This window comes from Abramis brama (genome assembly GCF_963993115.1).
Source record: "Abramis brama genome assembly, chromosome: 11".
Taxonomy (NCBI): Eukaryota; Metazoa; Chordata; class Actinopteri; order Cypriniformes; family Leuciscidae; genus Abramis; species Abramis brama.
This window is the reverse complement of record NC_139973.1, coordinates 20577013-20599148: the sequence shown is the minus strand read 5'-3', so window position 1 is coordinate 20599148 and position 22136 is coordinate 20577013. Positions and strand designations below refer to the sequence as shown.

Below are 22136 nucleotides of genomic sequence, written 5' to 3'. Positions count from 1 at the left end.
AACGGCGGCCATTTTAGAGGCAACGCAGAAGCGTTCGGAATAAAGTAATAGCGTAGCCGACCGGTCTCCACCGGCACCGAGAAAGAAAGAGAAAAAGTTATGGGCCGTGACAAAAAAAGTTGGCTATACCGTATACTTATAAACTTAATAATGAAGCCAAACAACGCTACTTAAAAAACAAATTAGATTATAGGCGAATCGATCCCTATGAATAAAGTCTGGAGTAGGCTAATACCAAGCCTCAGTTTCCCTGATATTTTCCTACCTGGTCTGTGGAGTGAGCGCTTACACCTCCGATCCAGAGCCGGATTTACAATTTCCTGTGCCCTCGGCAACAACATTCACACACACATTTTAATTGTTTAATAAACAAATGTTTTTTTTTGTCACAGTCGGCTGCAAAGATGAGGTTGACGATGCTGATTGACGATCTTCGCTGTAAGTTAAGTGAACGCGCCAGAGAGAAATGCAAATTGCATACGGATTAACTTACATAAGCAGAGAGCTGTCTGTTTTCTTTCGTTTTGAATTGTTTGTTTAAAAGTAGACACTTTTAGAAAAGTAGAACCTGTCACTGGAGGCTCACTTGCAGTTCACAAATGGATGAGTGCAAGATCTGCAGATCTACAAAGTAAACGCGGAGAAAACAATCGTTCGCACCGTGAACCAAGCATCAGTGGTGACACACACACACTTGTCAGATTCTGTGAGCTACAAAGCTTGTCTATGTGGGTTTGTTACACTTCAGGAGTTATTTATTATACGTGCAATAATCCACTGTTTTCGTCCGGTTGACGACCAGCGGCGACCCAAGCCATATAGGGAAAACTAATATGATTTATGAGGCGTTTGCCCTGTCGATCATGAGACCGATTACAGCAGTTCACAATACAGCAATACTGAACCATTTTCCAAAAAATAACCTAAATTAATGACCAAATGATCAACGTTACCTACTGCCTACTATACGCTACTATACAGTACATCTACTTCCGTACCGTGATTCCCACAATGCATTGCGGCGTGACGCAACGATCCCGAGCTCTATTATTCACTGGACATTTCATTCCCAAACTGCCACGATATGTACCACAACCATCATAATAAAATGTTTCCAGATTCACGGATAAAGTCGGATTAAACTGAACAAGCTTTTAGTGACTCTAACTGGACATTTCTCTTTGAAATTGTCACGGAACATGCAAAAAGCAATGTAATAATATCATTTTTCAAAAATGTTGCCACGGGCAGGTTTTTCCAAAGCCTGTGTTGGTATTTTATGTAGTATTGGCCTGAATACTTTGTCCAAAAAACAGATTCTTTCTGTTTGCTGGGATTTTCTTAAATCTTATCTAAACTAACCCATCAACCTTGTTTTAGCATTCTGATGCCAGTACATACATTCATAGTGTCGAGTATTAATCTAAGTCAATACCCTAAAGCCATGGCTCTGTGTATAGTTGAATCTTGAACAAGCCTCTGCAGATCCAAACCACGAACAGTTACGAATCAAAACATGGTCATGTTCAAGTACCACAGTTTGGGTAAATAAAGACAAATTTGCTTTAAATGAGGCAAGAAGAGCTCGGTTTACCTCAAACCAAGACTCACCATCTCACAAAAGAGGGTCAGCAGGCTTTTGGCTCCTTACCTCTGTAGAAATGCAAATAGAGTTATCTAATTTATCAAACGTGCACAGTGCCGACATCTTCCAGTCTCCCCTGCGCTATCTCAATATTTGCCAGAGCACCTTATAAAACCTGTCATTAGTTAGTGTTCACCTTAAATCCTGCAGTATATTTACACTACTACATCCTTCAGAACATACTTCATAACTTTCCTCTGAGGTAGGGCAAAAGCTCTGCTGGGGTGTGTGAGGGGGTCCGGGACAAAGTGTATAGTTAAACACACGTAATTTCATACAGCCATTAATCACAGAGAGGCGGTTGCCGCGGGAACTGCTGCCTCGGGGACGATGCGCTCATGCTCACCACTGGTGGTCCTGTCGACAGACCTACCGGACTCATCGAACCTCAAGTGCCAGGGGTCGCACCTCAGGTGGTAACCCAGAAACAAGGAGCGAGAGAGATGCGGATCTGTTTTTTCAATGATGTTGTTTCTGCACTGAGAGGAAGTAGTCTGCGGGCAATGCTGTACGCTGCCAGCTCTGCGCTGTTCTACGACAACAACTAAATTGAACTTAATACATACAAACATTATAAGCAGTTTGTTTGGTCCTCTAGTTTCATTGGACATGCTATGTTTCAAAAAAGTGCTGATATTTCTGTTGTCTGTGTTTGCAGCATTCCATAGAGACCGTGAGATATGAAATATTGCTTTTGGAACTATTTTCATTTGTCAAGCAAAATTAACTGGCTATATTTTGTGCTCAATATTCACTTACAATTAGGTTATAGAACTACCGTAAGTCTGAAAAATATTATATGGAACTGATATTGTAGATATATAATACATAAACACTGTACCCGGGCTCTTGAGACCTCAAATGTTAAAATAAATATTTAAATAAATAAGTAAACAGAATTTCAACTAAACATGGGGTCTAATTGAATCATAGTTGCATTATGAACTGTGGCAGAGTATATATATATTTTTTTTTTAAACGTCACACCAGAACTGTACCACATTTGAACAAGCCCTTCTCTCTCTATCTTTCTCTGCTCATTTCCTTTTTGTCTTCACTGTATGTTTGGTTTGGCTAAGAATCGAGCCCAAACACTTGCCCTCCACCCTAAGCGGAGGTCATCAATTCAGAACCTATACCCGGGCAACGGTGTTTAAGAGAATACATGTCAGGAGAAATGGTCGTGCCGAGCAGTGCACATGGTATGTGTCAGTGTTTCTGCACTGTTTACAGCTCTGTTTATGATCTGTGTTAACAGTGTACTGACACTTTAACTGGCTTCAAAACAGCCGCCAGCACAAGGACCATGAATCTCGGCAGCAGACCTGCGTTTCACCTCATAAGGAAAGAGTAGGGAATACCTCTGTCATCTATGTAGTTGTTTGTTTAAAAAAAAAAAAAGGATTTCTATTTTTTATTTCTATTTTATGCTCTCATGCCTGTTCTCTTTTCTATTATGCTTTATGTTTTGTTTTTAAAGTTGATTAAGAGATCCCAATGGTGAATGAGTAAAATAATAATGGTTCTAGTTTCACGTTACATTATCACGATTTCCACTAAACATTTATGCAGCACAACTGTTTTCAACATTGATGATAAAGTGTTGCATTGGTTCTGGCAGGTCACGTCAGTCAAGCTCGCATCAGCTGACTCTCGGCTAATCTACGTCTACCTATAGGTATACAACGCCTGTCACAGCATTCCTATTCACCTTATTTTCGAACGCGGAAGTAAACATGGGTCCAGTATCCGGTTTTTGTGCGGCACTTCCGTTTCCTCGCTTCCCTGGGCTAACTAACGATATCAATCGCAAAGGATTAAATGCAGAATTGACAGAAAAATGTTACACATAACGTAACAGATGAATACAACAAAGATCTAAAGCCCCGCCTCACCCAGTTCGGGTACCGGACCTGGTTGAAAACACTCATGCATCTAGCTGGCAGAGTGCCAACTTCGCCGGCGCCTTCAGCACCGCCCTAAACACGGCCGAGCCAGCGCTGGACTAATATATCTATGGAGGTATTTTTGTCATGTCGAATGTATTAATAATGCCATCAGAATGCAACCAAAGCACAGGACAGCAATAAGTAGATGTCTATAAATAATTGTAAATCATACAAAATAAACGCCATGATGACTAGATTTTATACAGAGGTTACTATGATTTTGTTTCTCCTTAGAGTTTTTTATTGAGACTTCATAGCCCAGCCACTTTTCTGGTATCGGGTGGTCTTCTGTAGGTCTTGTGTTCACGAAATGAAAAGAACAAACATACGGTCGTTTCGGTGGTTTCTTCAAATGTAAAGCTTTTAACCACAGGCGAAGGGTAAAGTAGGTTTTATGTTGGACATTCGTTAGACATTCGCCAAGCAAATTAAGGGACTGTCTTAAAACTGCACACACACACAAATAAGCATTCCAAGGTGCGAAACCACGCAAAGCATACTAATAAAATGTAAATATGTGAATTAAGTGGACAACCTATTTTGCGTCAATACTGCCGACGTTGTCTTTGCTGCTATATATTTATGTTTAACATAGGCCTTCCACAACTCTCTCCCCATATGTCGAATATATCACCAATGAGGCTTATCATATGTCACCAAGCAGCAGCAGCGCCGCGTCAGACACGTTTGGTGTGCAGAGATATAGAAAACGCCACGCAACAGAAACGCCAAGTAAATCTTTCTTTTGTACCAGTTATTATGACAACCTCTAACTGCACAAACAATCCCGGTCTTCCTTGAAGCCATAACGATGAGTTAGTTGTTATGAATACTTGTTTGATTAACCGCTACGGTGAGCTCGCCAGTAACCGGAAGTGCCTGACCGGAAGTCTCGCACAAAATACCGTCAACTGGCTGCGTCCGTATTTCCGTTAAAAATAAGGTGAATAAGGCCCATTCAGTGTTATTAGCAGCTTTATCACGTTGCTCAGGAGCTAATTACCCTCCTCCATCCCCAGCTCCTCCTCTCGTCCTGTCAGTACTTGGCCTTCTGATATTCCTCTTCAAATCAGAATAATTTTTCTTGAATTATTTTTAATTATTAAACATTAAATTATTGAGCATACATTTATGTTGGTTCTATTCTGTTTACCCTAAGGGGGGGTTATTGCTGCTCTCCCTGCTCTTATCTATAGGCTGCATTGATGCGCAGGGAGTTCTCGCCCAGAACAGAACCATACTGCCAATCCAAACTGTTCACTAATTGTCAATCATCTTTGACGATAGTGGTCCTGACAGAAATAAAAAAAAAATTACTTGAGCATCATATTAGAATGATTTCTGAAGGACCATTTGACACTGAAGACTGGAGTAATGTCTGCTGAAAATCATTTTTCTAAATCCTGTATTTGCTGATACAGGAATAAATTACATTTGAAAATATATTAAAATAGGCAATAATTACAGCCCCAAATCGTTTTAATAGTTGTGTATATATTTTCAGGCTATTAAAATTGCATTTGTCAAACAGAACATGAGCAGATGAATAGGCACATTATCTTTGCTAAATTTACGGCATACACAAGAATTTGGTTTTAGACACAGAGGTACAGATGTTTGTCATAAGCTCGTCACTCTGACTCTATTCAACTGTTTCATCCCTGACTGTAATCTTAGCAGTACATTCTCCTGGCAGACTAAATGGAAAATATCCGGCTGATGTTTATTCTGGCAGAGTGTGGTGACAGAGCTGAGGAACTCTTTCTTGTGTGTACATGTTACCTGTTAGAAACTGTCATTGATTTTATTCTACTGAGTGACAGTTCTATTGTGACAGAGTGTGAAGTATATATATATATATATATATATATATATATATATATATACAGTGAGGAAAATAAGTATTTGAACACCCTGCTATTTTGCAAGTTCTCCCACTTGGAAATCATGGAGGGGTCTGAAATTGTCATCGTAGGTGCATGTCCACTGTGAGAGACATAATCTAAAAAAAAAAATCCAGAAATCACAATATATGATTTTTTAACTATTCATTTGTATGATACAGCTGCAAATACGTATTTGAACACCTGTCTATCAGCTAGAATTCTGACCCTCAAAGACCTGTTAGTCTGCCTTTAAAATGTCCACCTCCACTCCATTTATTATCCTAAATTAGATGCACCTGTTTGAGGTTGTTAGCTGCATAAAGACACCTGTCCACCCCATACAATCAGTAAGAATCCAACTACTAACATGGCCAAGACCAAAGAGCTGTCCAAAGACACTAGAGACAAAATTGTACACCTCCACAAGGCTGGAAAGGGCTACGGGGAAATTGCCAAGCAGCTTGGTGAAAAAAGGTCCACTGTTGGAGCAATCATTAGAAAATGGAAGAAGCTAAACATGACTGTCAATCTCCCTCAGACTGGGGCTCCATGCAAGATCTCACCTCGTGGGGTCTCAATGATCCTAAGAAAGGTGAGAAATCAGCCCAGAACTACACGGGAGGAGCTGGTCAATGACCTGAAAAGAGCTGGGACCACCGTTTCCAAGGTTACTGTTGGTAATACACTAAGACGTCATGGTTTGGAATCATGCATGGCACGGAAGGTTCCCCTGCTTAAACCAGCACGTCAAGGCCCGTCTTAAGTTTGCCAATGACCATTTGGATGATCCAAAGGAGTCATAGGAGAAAGTCATGAGGTCAGATGAGACCAAAATAGAACTTTTTGGTCATAATTCCACTAAACGTGTTTGGAGGAAGAAGAATGATGAGTACCATCCCAAGAACACCATCCCTACTGTGAAGCATGGGGGTGGTAGCATCATGCTTTGGGGGTGTTTTTTCTGCACATAGGACAGGGCGACTGCACTGTATTAAGGAGAGGATGACCGGGGCCATGTATTGGGAGATTTTGGGGAACAACCTCCTTCCCTCAGTTAGAGCATTGAAGATGGGTCGAGGCTGGGTCTTCCAACATGACAATGACCCGAAGCACACAGCCAGGATAACCAAGGAGTGGCTCTGTAAGAAGCATATCAAGGTTCTGGCGTGGCCTAGCCAGTCTCCAGACCTAAACCCAATAGAGAATCTTTGGAGGGAGCTCAAACTCCGTGTTTCTCAGCGACAGCCCAGAAACCTGACTGATCTAGAGAAGATCTGTGTGGAGGAGTGGGGGCCAAAATCCCTCCTGCAGTGTGTGCAAACCTGGTGAAAAACTACAGGAAACGTTTGACCTCTGTAATTGCAAACAAAGGCTATTGTACTAAATATTAACATTGATTTTCTCAGGTGTTCAAATACTTATTTGCAGCTGTATCATACAAATAAATAGTTAAAAAATCATACATTGTGATTTCTGGATTTTTTTATTTAGATTATGTCTCTCACAGTGGACATGCACCTACGATGACAATTTCAGACCCCTCCATGATTTCTAAGTGGGAGAACTTGCAAAATAGCAGGGTGTTCAAATACTTATTTTCCTCACTGTATATATATATATATATATGATGTAATACAAACTAAATAAGTAAAAAATAATTACTTTAAAAAACAACTGCCAGTAAATATGTAATAAAATAATTCACAATAACGATGAAACAAAATGTTGCAGTCTCCGTCTGTAAAAAGTAAAACTAAGAATTGCTTTGTGCCAAACAGAACAATTTCTCAATTGCTCACAATCATCTGTCTCACTGAATCTTCATAACATCGCTCATTTATTCCTGTGCTTTGCCAAACCACAGCTGAGAAAGGCTGACACAAGCTTTCACTATAGAATAAAAGGCTCAATTAATTCATTTAGTTGTTTCTTCGCCTCGAGGGCCAGACATCAATAGGCGAGCAGACAATCCTCTTCTGTGCCTTCTATAAACAATGCCGGCTGGCGCTGACAGAGGAAACAGGTATCAACAAGGGTGAGTCTGAACAGCACTGCAGCACTGTGATTTAAGAGAGGTGTTAATGCCATCAAGAGTGAAGTCAACTGTGTCTTACCCTAAAGGCTCACGCAGAAACAGCCAATAAATTACACAATTGTATGATATATGAGAGAGCTATCCTTCTAGTGCTAAAATTCACAGCCAATGAGCAGGTCTGTGAACTTGTAAAAATAAGCTAGAAATGAAAAAGACACACCTAAGACAAAGACATTCAATGGTTGCAATTATGTTATTGAATGAATACTGTAAAAAGGTGGTTATGTTGGGAAGTGGCCTATAGCGGTTAGGACATATTTCCCACATGTTTGATGCTCAAGCAAGCACTGCAAGGAATATTCTCCATCCTATTCTCATCTCCTCAACAAAAATATAAATCTGGCAAAAAAATTGTTGAGGTTACCAATACTCAAATTTTACTAAAGTCACCACGAAATGACAATTCTTATTTTTTATGGAATATTGCAGTATTTCTTATAAATGACTTATTCATGCACATCAATATATTTTCAAAATTAATGTACCCTCATAAGGGGACCTATTATGCCCTTTTTCAAAGTCTTCATTTTGTTTTGGGGATCTACTAGAATATATTTTCATGCTTGAATGAAAATACACATTATTTTTTTAATACATTTTAAATATTTTTTAAATACGTTACCTGAGATGTTCCCTTTTGGAACTCAACATTGCGTTGAGGCTACGGGAACTGCATTGAGCTTGACAATATGGGAACTTAATACCAACTTCGCCACGCCACTGGATTTTTTAAGACTCTGGAGTGAATCCGTGTCCAGACTATAAAATCTGATGAATGTGTGTGGAGAGGACCATCCTGCCACAGCACAAATATCTTGCAAGGGTACACACCTAGCAAGAGCTTTGGAAGACACTCCTAGTGGAGTGAGCCCAAATCCCTAGAAGTAAAGCTACTCCGCACGCCTCATAGGAAAGGGAGATTGTGTCAGTGATCCAATGAGAGATACCGAGGTGTTGTCTGTGGGGACCAACACATGATAACCCCTCAGGTGTGGGAGGAAGTGTTTCAGAGCTAGAAATACTACTCTCATTTCTAGGCAATTTATGAGCCAATGAAGATGAAGGTTCCCCCAAAGCCCACTGGCTCTTGACGACAACACGCCCCTGAGAGCCTGGCTTTTGTTTAGGAACCATGGCTCCTTCCAAAGTAGTAGAGCACGTAGCCCATGGCGCATGATCCTTCCGACCCTGGAGGGATGGTTCAGAGGATGGAATCCACTGCTCTTGACCCAGAACTGGCATGGTCTTATGTGCAGTAGGCCTAGTGGAATGATGTTGGCCGCTGCTGTCATGAGACCTAACAGCATCTACATTAGTAAGACTGGAGTTCCTGACCTAACTTTATATCTTATACCTAAATTATTGATTCTACACACAGTCATAGAGCCTGATGCCATGATCTCTGTGTTCGGCATTGTACCGCAGCATTTTCACTTAAATCAAAACAACAAAAGCCTCATAGCATTTACTACTCTTTTCGCTCGACGGCAGATACTGCTTAAATGGAAAGACAAGTCCCCTCCAACTTTTAAAATATGGCTCATTGATCTTTTATACAGTCTGACCATGGAAAAAATAAGGTATGCTACAGCAGGCTGTGGCTATACATTTTTTTTATATCTGGCAACCGGTTCTGGACCAAATTAGGAAGGTGGATCCCTCTCTAATCTCAATTTCAGAGGAGTAATATACTGTACATACTTGTGCTTACTTCTCTAAAACATGTTAATGATTGTTTTTGTTTTTTTTAATTAATATGTGCATGGATGCAACAGGTGGGGATTGTTCTTGGGTGGGTTGGTAAGCATAAAAAGAAAATGTATTGTAAAGTGTATCTTATGTTTGATAAGATGTTCAATAAAACACTCTGAGGAAAAAAAGGATTGATTCTACACATGCAAGAGACAGATGTGCCTGCATCGTGGTTGAATCACAAACCACCACAAGAAAAGTGGTTCTCTGAGCTGTAGTTCAGTTCTCGGATGCCATGGAGTCACGAAGGAGCCAGAGCAGCATCCATGCACTTGGTTAATGTGTGGGGGGATAGAACTAGGTCGAAGGGAAGAACTTAATATTGGTATGCTTGCCCCCGAAAGTGAACCTGAGAAACTTCCTGTGTTCTGGCAGAATGTTGATATGAAAGTATGAGTCGTTTAGATCTATTTTCATAAACCAGTCCTCGAACTGGATTTCCGACACGATTAACTTTAGGGTAAGCATCTTGAACCTCTGTGTCTGAAGAGAATGGTTCAGGCCTCTTAGATCTAAAATCGGACGCAACCCACCATCCTTTCTGGGAGGGGTACACTTTCTATGTCTCCTTTCGACAAGAGAGACTGTAGTTCTTGGCTTGGCAGTAGCTGCCAAGCTGGAAAGAGTCTAACAGAGGGACCATTTTTTCGATATCACTGACCTGAATAAGCAAACTGGCAGGGACTGACCGGGAAGACCAAATGGGAAAATCGCTTTTGAGCGAAGATGGGGGCGACTAGCCCGTTGGGTGCCTCTACCTAACGAATCACCGCTAGTGGTGGGGTAAGCGGAAATGCCTGCCGAGGGCCCAGAGGAAGGTCAGGCACACAAAGTTGTGGTGTGCACGGATCTCCCTCTGGTGGAGATGCCCTCAGGGCCAGGGCCAATGATGGTCAGGACATTTAGTTTGCTATCATGGAGGAGATAACAGATCTGAGATCCTGTCTTCCCTGAGACAGCGGAGCCTGGGCGCTCTACCCGGTCCCCATATATTTCAGGGGGGAAGACAGGCCGCATATTGGCCTTCTGCTCTTCTCTCCTATCACCGGGCCCTGGCCTGGAGTGGCTGTGAATGGTGCTGGCTCCTGGATACCACAAAGGATTAATTCTCTGAACACCGCAGACTGTTTCTTGGCCTCCTGGTATTTGTTTAACAAGCCAGAAGGTGAGATCTGGGCATCCAGAAGGAAAGTCTTGTCTCTTTCCTTGATCCCTATGAGGTTGAGCCACAGGTGCCTCCTTGTAACCACCATTGTAATCACAGCCATTGAGTGGCCGAGTCACATGGAGGGCAAGATCTGTTGCCCTGTGAAGCTCTTTAACTGCCTCCGAGGGTAATCCCAATCCCAATGATCCAATTCTTTAAGCAGGTCAGCCTGGTAGGCCTGTAATACCACTATGGTATGCAGGGACACACCAGCCTGACCTGCTGCCACGTAAGCCTTACCCACAAAGGCCGAATTGGCCCTTCAAGGCTTGGTGGGTAAGGCGTGTTTCCTCAATGACTATGCACTTGAGAGGGAGAGTGCAAGCGTCTCTTCCACCCTCGGCACCGCCCCAAACCAGAGCTCTTGCATACGAACACCGTAGAGTATGTTGAGGTGGCCTGCGTATGCACCCATGCAGTATGGATTCCTCTAAGACCTAGACACCTCGGTGTGAAGGTCAGGGAGGAACAAAGATGGTAGTGTGGAGATGGTAGTGTGCTCTTGGCTAGATGTAAGGTAGCGGTCATCGAGTTCGACCTTGTGACCTGTCTTTTTTCATCAGGCCACTCCAATTTCAACTTGGCCACAGCGTGAGTAACAACCTTGAGTAGCTCCTCGCCTGTCTGTCTGCATCCAACTCCTCAGTTCCTCCTTCTCGTTGAAATCCTCAAGAAATCGTAGAGCGAGCTTCAAGATCCAGAATGGGGTCTGCAGAGTCTGTGGACAGGGTGAGATAAAGGGCTTGATCGCCTGTCTTGCGCTCCTTGTCTGCCAACTCTATCTGTGAGCCCTATGACTGAAGTCACCAAAGTCGCCGACGTGCTGCCATGGGACCCGAGCCACGGGGTGCAGGGGCTTGGCTCTCATCTTTTTCAAAGAGAGCGGGACCGGAGCTTGGGGAGATAGAACTTGTCAAAATGATCACACATCTCCTGTACTTTTTTCCTGCCATGGTGGAATTTAACTCCTACCTTTGTCAAACACATACACAAGGCAGCAAACACACACTCAAACACGCAGCTTCTGAAGACAAACAAGCTGGCAACACGTTTATATGCCGTCTATTTATGATGTCATGGACGTACTGGTATTTGTCCACAAACGGTCGCTGTGTTGTGCTTCAGACACGGCTCACCGAAGCATTCCCACAGCGTCAAGCCATGACGCGTGTTGAGTTACACTGGAAAGGAAACAGTACTTACTGATATAGAGAATAACTCCCTTTGGAGTGGACTTTGTGCTTTGCAACTTTGCAGACCTTTTTCATTCCCGAACAGCAATATTACGAACTAAAGATGTAAATGTAAAAAAAAAAAAAACACAATAGGAACTTAAATCAAAATAACTTCCCCTTCTCTTGCAACAACATCTCTCCTCTTCTCTTCTCTGCTGACGTGTTTACTGGTGCAAAGGCGGGACAAACTGTTACTCACATGAGATCACAGCAGATGCAAACCACAATGACCCAATGATCCAATCAAATTCCGCCCAACATTTTTTCTTGTTTGAGAAGCCGTTTCATTCCTCACAATAGGGAAGAAAAGTCCCTGGTCCCTTCTGCGTCATGCAGATATTATTATATTTTTTTAAAATAATTTTAATGAATAAAAATGTAATAATATATATATATATATATATACACAGTATATTACTTTTATTAAACAATCTAAGTTGGTATCATTTACTCTGTGTGAACGCTATCAGACTTCTAGACAGGAGACACTATGTTTGTGTTGTGAGAGTCAGCCAATTTATCCTCAGCTGGTTCCCGTCAGTGATGTGGAGACTGCTTTATTTCTGTATCACACTAACAATGCAGACAATGAAGGATGACATTCCCCATGTTCCTAAGAAACAACTTTGAATCTGTGAAGTGATAACATGAACCTGCCTGAAATTATAAAATGTAGTCATAATAAGTCATGATAAGTTGTAAAGTGTGTAGGAGAAGAAGTTTGGAGGAGAAGCAACCCAGCTTCCACCAAAACACTCAAAAGAACTCGTTTTCATCTTGAAACTTTCACATTCTCCTTCTTTCAGAAACAAGCTCAAGGTTTCCTCTTCATGGGCTTGTAATGGGAATCTGTGTTCCATTATGTATCAGACAAGTAATATCAAACAAAAGCCTCAAAAATGAATGTTTTGCCTTAGGGAGGCAGAGAAAATCCACTGCGATGCCAATATAAAGTCTTAACCATGCCATTTTGTCTTGTATATGAGTGTGTTCTATGCAGTGATAATTTTAAAAATGTTGTCTCTTTTCATGTCATATGTTTGTGGGATTAAGAAGTGGCAATATTGTTTCACACACAGCAAACAAAAGAAAAAAGTTGTTTGGTTCATGACTCTGAATCTGAATCTCTGAATGACCTTGATTTTATTTACTTTTTAAAATTGTGCAAAATACTGTCACATTTTGGTATCAGTTTTATTTTATAAATGTATTTTCTGACAAACTGTAAGGCTTATGTATAATTCCCCAATCTTTGAATCTCAGAAATACAAACCAAGCTGTGTAAAAAATACAACCAAAAAAAATAAATCCAAAACACACCCTGGATGGATGGCCATTCCATTGCAGATTCCAATTAATACTATAAGGTTATTCAACATAGATACAATTGGATATTAAAGCGGGAAGTGAAAAATAACTTTTTAAAAGTCATAAACATAACATGATTAAATCAAATATCTTAGGCAAAATATCCCTGCATGTAAAAAAAAGTGTGTCGTATCACTGCTGATCTTAAACACAATCGGTGAGTATTATCAGGTGTTCATAATTAAACAATCAACAAATTCCAACTGAACTCCATCATAAAATAACATCAATAGAAATAATAACACATCAGACAATGCTCCTCAGAGTTGGAATTGAGTCATGAAAATAATACTTTAAATGCCAGCTTAGCAGGCTTCAGTTCTTGAAACAATTCTCTGTTCATGAGCCATCGTTCTGCCTGAGATACAGTACTTATATCCTGTTGATATACACTTTCATACACTGGCCTGCAGCTGTCAATGTGTCCTTGCATTACAAGCCATGATCATTGTATTTTAAAAAAAAAATGTTTAAGTGCTCCGACCACAGATGTACTTGTGGTAAGATTGGTAGACAGAAATTTGGACATTGTTAAACATTGTCAAACTGATGAATAAATTGTTTTGACTCCCATTTATAATCAGCCATGGTGTCCAGTTCCCTCAAAACTTGACAATTACCAGCAATCTAAAGCTAAATCCTAGAAAATGACATCAGATATACTTAATAGTATTCTCTCACAAACTGGGCACAATAATGCTCCATCACTTATGAGCATCCAAATGGCATTGCCCTTGAATTCACTCTAATTTGAAATTAAAACTATCCACTAGTACAAAGAGAAGCAGCATTATCATATTTTTACACATACCATCCTGTGTGCGCGTGATATGTGTGCTAACCCTTATGTTTCCGAGCTCATGTGTGTGCGTGTGGTGGCGTCTAGGTAAACGAGATGCAGATGGCTGGTTTGGGCCTTGTGCGCTGCAGCCTGGCAGGCATCAGGTTGAGTTTGCAGCAGAGTGTTCGGCTCTAGAGCCAGGCTCTCTTCTGGAAATATACTCACCCCCCTACAGCAGAGCCTCAGCGTGGGCTTTCCGCCAGCACTGATCTCGCCAGGAGGTCTGGGCCTTCTCAAAAACACACAGCCTGCCTGCCCCACAGCAAGTTCAATGCACCCTTATATCTCTGGTTCTCCTGAAGAGGCTGGGCTTGAGCATCATAGTCTTGACTCCAAATTCTCAACAAAAAAAACATTGTTTTTGATCACTGTTCCTGTCAAAAAAGCTGGCAGCCGGTGTGGAGTAACATGAAAGAGCTAATGAGCTTTCTCACTTGCTAGTGGAAAACATTCATGTTCATTGTTACAATCACAAACAGGTGGTTCAGAACTTCTAGGTGTTTGCTGTATTTGTCTGATGCATTTGCAGTGGTTGAATACACTTTTCAAAATTCCTCCACAAGAATCATGTACATGAGAAGGTTTTGTTCACCTGCGCTTTACCAAACAAGCCGGTACCAGTAAACACTGATAAGTGTTCTGGGAAATGTGGTCACTGGTTAGAGAAATGAACTGCTACATGTCTATGATGGTAATTAATCCCCTTTGAACAGTAGTGAGGTACAACAGTGATGCAGCAGAGCAAAGTGCAAAAGTTCTGTCAGGTTTCTCATCTCACGTCTCACCCTATTTTTCTTGATAGGTGGGACTATTTGATCCATCGGCAGCTTTGAAGATTAGAGATGTTGATTTATAAAAGTCATGTGGCAGCTAAAACATTAACTAGAGCCTTTTACTTTTACTGGCATAGACAAAAACACAAAGACAAAGATTACTGATGGCTGATTGTCTAAGTCTGACAAACATTTAACACCCTGCTGTATTACTGAACTAAAGGAATTATATATTTAAATCAATTTTTAAAAAAATGTTTATTAAATACAAGCTTTCATTTTAGCTTTTTGTTAAAAGAAAGTTTCACCCAGAAAATGAAAATTGTGTCATAATTTACATTACATTTGTCATTACAAACTTACAGTTTTGTCCATACAATGAAAGGCAATGGGGTCCAAAACTTTCAAGCGCCTTACAGCTTCAGCGATTTAAACCAAGTCTTGAGTCCAAACCAAATATGTTAATGTGTCATTAACAATAAACATCAATGGAACTTGCATGTCACCTGACTTATCATAATAGTACAACCACCATTGAGGTTTGATGCTATTGACATGTTGCCATATTTGATTTGGGCATACATGAGTTGATCAATGATTTGATTTGACTTGAGAGTAAATCACTACTTAGGGATCGTTTACAGCAAAAATCTTACATCATTTACTCACTCTCATGTCGTTCCAAACCCGATTTTCGTTCATTTTCAAAATACGTGTTTGAGCTTCCATTTACCATATTCAATGTGTTCTATGTGCGTCAATCAATTTTTATATGTTAAATGCAGAGTTAAATTAAGTCTATTCATCATATGGATTAAACTGGACTTGGACTTGGATTAAACTGCTCAATACATATGGATTTGGTTTACAATCTCTTTATGAACTTTTTGAAGAATCAAAGTTTTGGTGGAATGGACATTCAATGGAGGGACCGAAATCTCTTACATTCATTAATTTGTGTTTTGAAGAAGAAGAAAAACATTATGGGTTTGGAATGACATGAGGGTGAGTAAATGATGACGGAATGTTCATTTTTGCATGAACTAACCCTTTATATTTCTGGCTTTTCAACATACGAAGTGTATTAAACCACTGGAGTTGAATGGGTTGCTTTTATGCTATACCTTTATGTCCATTTTGGAACTTAAAACTTTTGGACCCCGTTGACTTTGAACACACTAATTATATGGACAAAAGCAACTGAAACATTCTTCAAATATCTTCTTTTGTTTTCCGCAAAAGAAAGAAAATCATACAAGTTTGAAACAACATGAGGATCAGTAAATGATGACAGAATTTTACTTTTTGAGTGAACTATTCCTTTACATTTGAGAAGACCAAATTGAGAGTACTTTGTTTCCTCTAAAACGTGAATAAAATGTCTTTGGAGATTAGCCTGATGGGTATTCATGCCTTCAGCACATCAACCTGCACTGCCAGTCAAGAATTTCAGAATCAGGCCCAAGAGAGCTTTAAACCACTTCCAAGTGTGTAGTTAATGTTAAAGGAGATCATGTGGTAACTATGTGAGAGAAATCTGTTCAAACTGGCAGAGTCATGTTGTGGTTTGGCATGTGGGAGAGATGCTAGGGAGTTAAACTTAACTTTGTGACAGAGAAACAAGCACATGCGGGAAATACAAGAGAAACGATTTGTATCCTGACAGCGATATGCTTTACTTCCAACAATAGAGGACAGAGAAACATCCCTCATTCGTCTAAAACCAGTCTGAGATAAAACACGAACTCTTCTGTCATCAAGATTTGATTGATTTTACAACATTAACACTGTTATTTTCCCGTTTACTCTGAAGCTGCTTTGAAACAATCTGTATAGTGTAAAGACTATATACATAAATATGACTTGATCTGAAAATGATTTGTATGTAATATAATAATAATTTGAATGATTTTTCCCAAGCATGGAGTGGCATTCCTATTTCACAGAATGGCCGCCTTCTCTTTATTTTGTATTCTTGACAGGCTTCAGACTATGGCTCAATGCATTAAGGAATTATGCTTCTCAATGGCATTAGCTGATCAATACCCTAAGGCCACATTAACGGGGCACTCAGGGGGTTATACGGCTCCTTTTCCAATCAGTTAAGTGCAGTTTAAGTGAAACCTAGGTCTCTTTGCAGTCCTAGTTATTGATCGCTATCTATTAAACACTCTCTCTCAACACTATTTCTTGTCCTATGTTTCACTCACTTTAAAACCTCCCTCATATTCTCAAATCATTCTATCCAATATCTATATTCTTATGATATTTAGCAAATGGAATTCATAGCATCCCGGTTCAACTCGAGCTCCTTTCCTTTCAGTAAGGGTTCAATCTAGTACATGAACATATTAGGACCAACAAAGAGAGTTACACTGAAATAATTCCCAGAATGCTGGAATGTTTCTCCTACATACAGTAGTGATGAAAGAGGACCAAACCCTCAGTCAGATCATTTACAACATACGTTCCATATTTAGGCTTGGGTTATGAATGAGAGGTTGCCATAGTGTTTCTATAGGTGTTTGATTGCATTTTGCCCTCACTCGCACACAGAGGTTTTCCCTTGGGCTCTGCCCTCGCTCAGAGGTGTCACACGGCTCTTTCTTCTCCTGTTTAAGCTCTGTTTGCTTTAACGTTGCCCACCCCTTCACTCCTCTTTTTTCACTTCTTCACTCCTTTTCCTTCTCTTGCACTCTCTTTTCATTTCGGCACTGGATCTGATGGCACTGCGCTCAGGAAAAACACAGCCGAGGAATGTTCGGCAAAAGCGTCGGCTCGCTGACAGCAAGATGGATGCTGTGAGTGACGATCTTTTGTGTCCCATACAAGACACACTCATGAAGGCCCGGTTTAAATAAAGTGTCAAGGATACAGGGGAGCAATTCATGTCTCCTGTGTGACAATGGCATCTAAACTGGTTTGTTTACAGTTCTAGTGCATAGATACATATAGGGCTTACTTAGAGAAATAAGAATAAGAACAAGCTCTTCTCTTAAGATGAGTCAAAACAGTCATTGAAAAATTCAAAATTTGCTTACGAAATGTGTGATTAATGATAGATGATGATTATCCGGCTCTTTTCATTATGATTCAGATTTGGTTATGCAGGACCAGGCATTATTTGCATGTCGACTTGACAGTGCACCCTCAATCCATACAGACTGCTTAAGTCATTCTGATATTGAACTGAATTTTTAAGTTGATTGACAGAAAATCAGCAATGAAAGCTATATCTGTTAAAGACATAGACTCATTAAATAGATGTAATGTATTTAAATAGTATTATTATTCATCATGTTTTAAGATGCAGACAGTTTCATCCAAAGAGGTACAGCTTTTTTTCTTCCATATATTCTATTTAACAGTATAGGCAAAGTGAAATCACTGACATACAAAAAGGGCATTGTCAGTATTAATCCTATTTTATTTGAAGGGATGTTTTAATCTACAGACTATTATGCATCTGCTGGACCCATATGCACTTTTAATAACCCAGAGAGTTATCTTATCTTTCAAGCTGCTGATAAAGAGACTGCTTTAAAGGGGCTTCAGTTTGGTTTAGACCGGCTTAAGAGTGGCCAGACAATTCAGGGCGAATTATGACTTTTAATTTAGTTTATAAATGATGTTCTTCGTTTATTAAATTAAGTGTTAATGGTTTAACTTCTTTGTTTTTGTGGCCTTAGCAATAGGCTAAATATCCATATTCCCCAGCTTTCTCATACAATGGTATTGTGCATTACAAATATCTGTGAATACAAAATATATTTTTACAAATGCTTAATAAAATATCAGTAACAACACTCAGTACCCTTTAAGAAGGTTATATGTTCCATTTAGGGATATTGTAAGATATATGTATATTTTTGGTACCATTTAGATAGGCTATATGCACTCATTAGGTAAAATGTGTAGCTTTTGAAAGGGTACCATTCCAGTGATAGTTTGTGTACCTTTTTTTTTTTTATTCCTGAGAGTGAATAATATTAACATGTAAATAAATAGTTAGGAACCTAACCAGCGCTGCTGATTTGTTAATTCGATAGTTTGTAGCCTTTTATCTGTATTTTGTTTGTGATATAACTCGAAATAAAATCATTTAATTTAAGCCTAACTTGAAAGTGATCTTCTGGATATATGTCTGCAAATGTATTTTAATGACAGTGATAAAAGTGAGTGCACGGGCCAAAACACGAGGCGGCTCATTGGCAGACTTTTATCACATTGCTCTTTAGACGACAAAATGTTGTTTGTTTTTAAGACACCTGTTCACCTTTTTTTTTTTTTTTTTTTTTTTTTTTTTTTACAAATTGATTTTATTTCCATTATGCGTGTTGATGCCGGATATACGAATTTTTCGCCTAAACTAATAATAAACACTGAATATTATTTAAACATTATTATTATTTAAACTGTATTGAAATATCTTGTTTGTAATGCTTATAATACAAACATTAAAACGCATATTAACAAGCTATAGCCTACTGGACAAATGACAAACTTGTCTTTTTTCCTCCTTTTTTCTTCTTTTAAAAAAAATATATATATATTTAACGCATTATTTTGTTTTCCGTAGGCTACATGTAGTGTAAGCGAACTTAAGTTTCCAAAATTCCCATTTGTTTTATTTTAGTATAAACTTTTATTTAATAGTAGCCTAAATAAAAAAGACTGCAAAACCAGACCTTAAAATGAAGTTGAACATTCAGAAATTATTTTCCTACATTTAATCAAACCTCGAGATGTTCGATGCCGCGAGTTTAATAAAAATCGGCTATAAGATCATGATAGCCTGTAATAATTTGTATTCGTTTAACTCAGGACTGACAATAGTATCTTCAAACCATTATTTCAAGTGTTGTAAAAATTAGAGATTTTGATTATCTTCCTTCCTCAAAATCATCGCGCTTTCTCCATAAATCTGTCGCCTATATTGTTATATAGCTACTGTGATGGTCCTGAAAGATCCATTCACTAGATGCGAAATGCTTGAATTTAAAAAGAAAACACCCGCACTTTTCACTAGGCAGTCATGGATGGTTTCGAACTCATCTCAAACAAATTGTGCGTGCGACGAAAGATCAACGATTTATCTTTGGTGATATGCTCTCGCAGTAGGCGCTTTCCAGAGACAGAAATAAAGAGTTGGACCTACCGACACATTCGTTGGCTTCTCTGGCGGTTGCGCGCTGCCAGGGTCGGTCATAGTGAAACGGTTTGCATCTGTCACACTCTGGTCCGGCTGTATTGTGCTTGCACTCGCACACTAGGTTTCCATCCCGGTCTTTGACGCACCGTGACGCGTGTCCATTACACTTACATCTGCCTCCGACCTGCAGGTCTGACACGGCGTAAAAATAGGAATCTCTGGCCAGCTCCGAGTCATCCTCATTTTCGTCTCCGAAAGTGTGCAGTCGGCTGAAAGTAACCTTAATGTCAGTGGCAGTCACCCAATCCTGAAGTACTGGTGAATTGTCAAAGTCGTGCGCGGAAGGTCGCCCGTCCAGGGTGCTGAACGCGATCAAGCCGCCAGAGAGTGGGTGCATGTCGGTGTGAGAATCTGTGCAGATAGCCTCTTGCTCGTTTTGCTTAGTGATCGTGGCTTTGCTGGGCTTGTTGAACATCTTTCTACACTGGGTCGAGTAATACTGGAAAGGCACCCAGGACTTGCCGTAGTCCATTGATTTAAAGATACCCATAGACTCTGGTCGGGGTGAGCAGAACTGCAAACTCACGTAGGTCACTTCGAATTTCTTGTTTAGGGATAATGTTAAAGTGACGTTTTGAGGATATTGGATGTAATTGTCCGACTGCCAGCAGGTGAGATTATGAGGATTGTTCAGGTCGGTTAGGTAAGCAGGTGGGTGATATTTCTTTGGGTCCGACGCCTCGCACGTGTGGCAGTTTCTGTGCCTTTCATCCCCTTTCTCAGTCACCACACAGTACCGACTCGGTGTTTTGCCGCAGGTGCTGGACGCGCGCACTTCCTTCCCGAACGCCGCGTTCACGAAATCGGGGATGCATCTTCTGGGGTGACCGTTCTCGTCGTAACACGGATCCGGTGGGGAGGTCTGAGCGGCGAACATGCTCATGCCGTATCCGCCGACAGTCCCGTTGACCACACAGTAGAGAGTCACCAAAGTGACCAAAGCATCCGAGACCCTCAACATCATCACGCGCCTTCCTCAGTCTCTCTGAGCTGAAACACAGCCGTGTCCTAATGAGAAGATGCGTTCTCTGTTTGCAGATGTAACGGGGGGAAATCAGTTGACAATCTGAGCGAGATCAATCCACAGCCGCTATGACACCACGATCAAACCGGTGCCAAATAACAAACTAATGTGAATCTGAATTTGAATCTGACTCCAACACATGGGCAAACTCCTGGATACCTGATCTAAACCACTGCGGAAAATCCGGCAATATTTAGCCTACACTTTCGCAATTAAAGAAAATCGCAGTGGAAATCTCCACACAGTTTCAATGTACCTCCGTCAAACAGTTCAGCAAAAGCAGAAAGTCACAAAGCAATCTGAGTTCGTGCTGGCGCTCTTTTTCCTGGAGTAATGGACTCGCGCTTTCACTTGTCTGGTTCTTGAATCTCTGTGCATGTAGAGGATATAAGAAGATCCCGTTAGTTTGAGCTCTAGTGAGATAGGAGACACTCACGTTGCCCCGTTCTCTCTCTCTCTCTCTCTCTCTCTCTCTCTCTCTCTCTCTCTGCTCTATGGAGACAGAGTCGGACGCGTCTTTTACGCAGAGCTTTGAGCTCATTCATCTACAGCAGTGACACTCGAGAGAACAACGACATCCACTGGTAGATTATCAATAAAACCAGAGCAGACGAGGAATAGAAATAAAGAGAATAGAAGTTTAATTTGTAATTTAGTTACAGTAATAAATATTTAATGCCATTTGCTTTATAATTGTGGCGTAGCCTATTTAATTCATAAAAACTATAAGGCAGAGAAAGATGAATACAACGCAATTTTTGCATATATTTTTTTCTGAGTCTCATTGTGCCATGCATTGGAAAATTCAATTTGGTCTTATTAATAAGTTTCATTTTCTGATAACAAAAATTTACGGTTGGTGCCTTTTTATTTTATATAGCAGCCAAAGTTAATGGCTTCCTTTGCATTTGAATGCTGTTCTGATTAATCAGTGCATATTCGGATAATGCTCTTTTTAAAAGCAAACCACGACTTTAAACCTGGTAACTTATGGTTGTCCATGAGCTAATTAAACAGATTTTGCACGAGGTCTTCACATTTGTAACACTTTTTAGATCAGGTTGATGAAATCCTTTCTCGCTCAATACACACACGCTTACCTGAAGGAGGACAGCCTATGCCATAAAATTAGCCTACCATAAAATATTG

General features: G+C 40.2%; 1 protein-coding gene across 2 annotated transcripts in view; it reads right to left on the bottom strand.

Annotated features, from left to right (window-relative positions):
• Window positions 1-21459, bottom strand: part of ntn1a (netrin 1a) — a 75488-nt gene extending 54029 nt beyond the window's left edge. The window contains exon 1 of one of the 2 annotated variants that reach the window (XM_084129933.1): window positions 19910-21459. In XM_084129933.1, the coding sequence (XP_083986059.1) occupies window positions 19910-20927 (1018 nt within the window). In that variant the 5' untranslated portion in view covers window positions 20928-21459. The remainder of the gene's footprint in view (window positions 1-19909) is intronic. The other variant, XM_084129934.1, reaches the window with a different exon arrangement.
• Window positions 21460-22136: the final 677 nt, after the last annotated feature.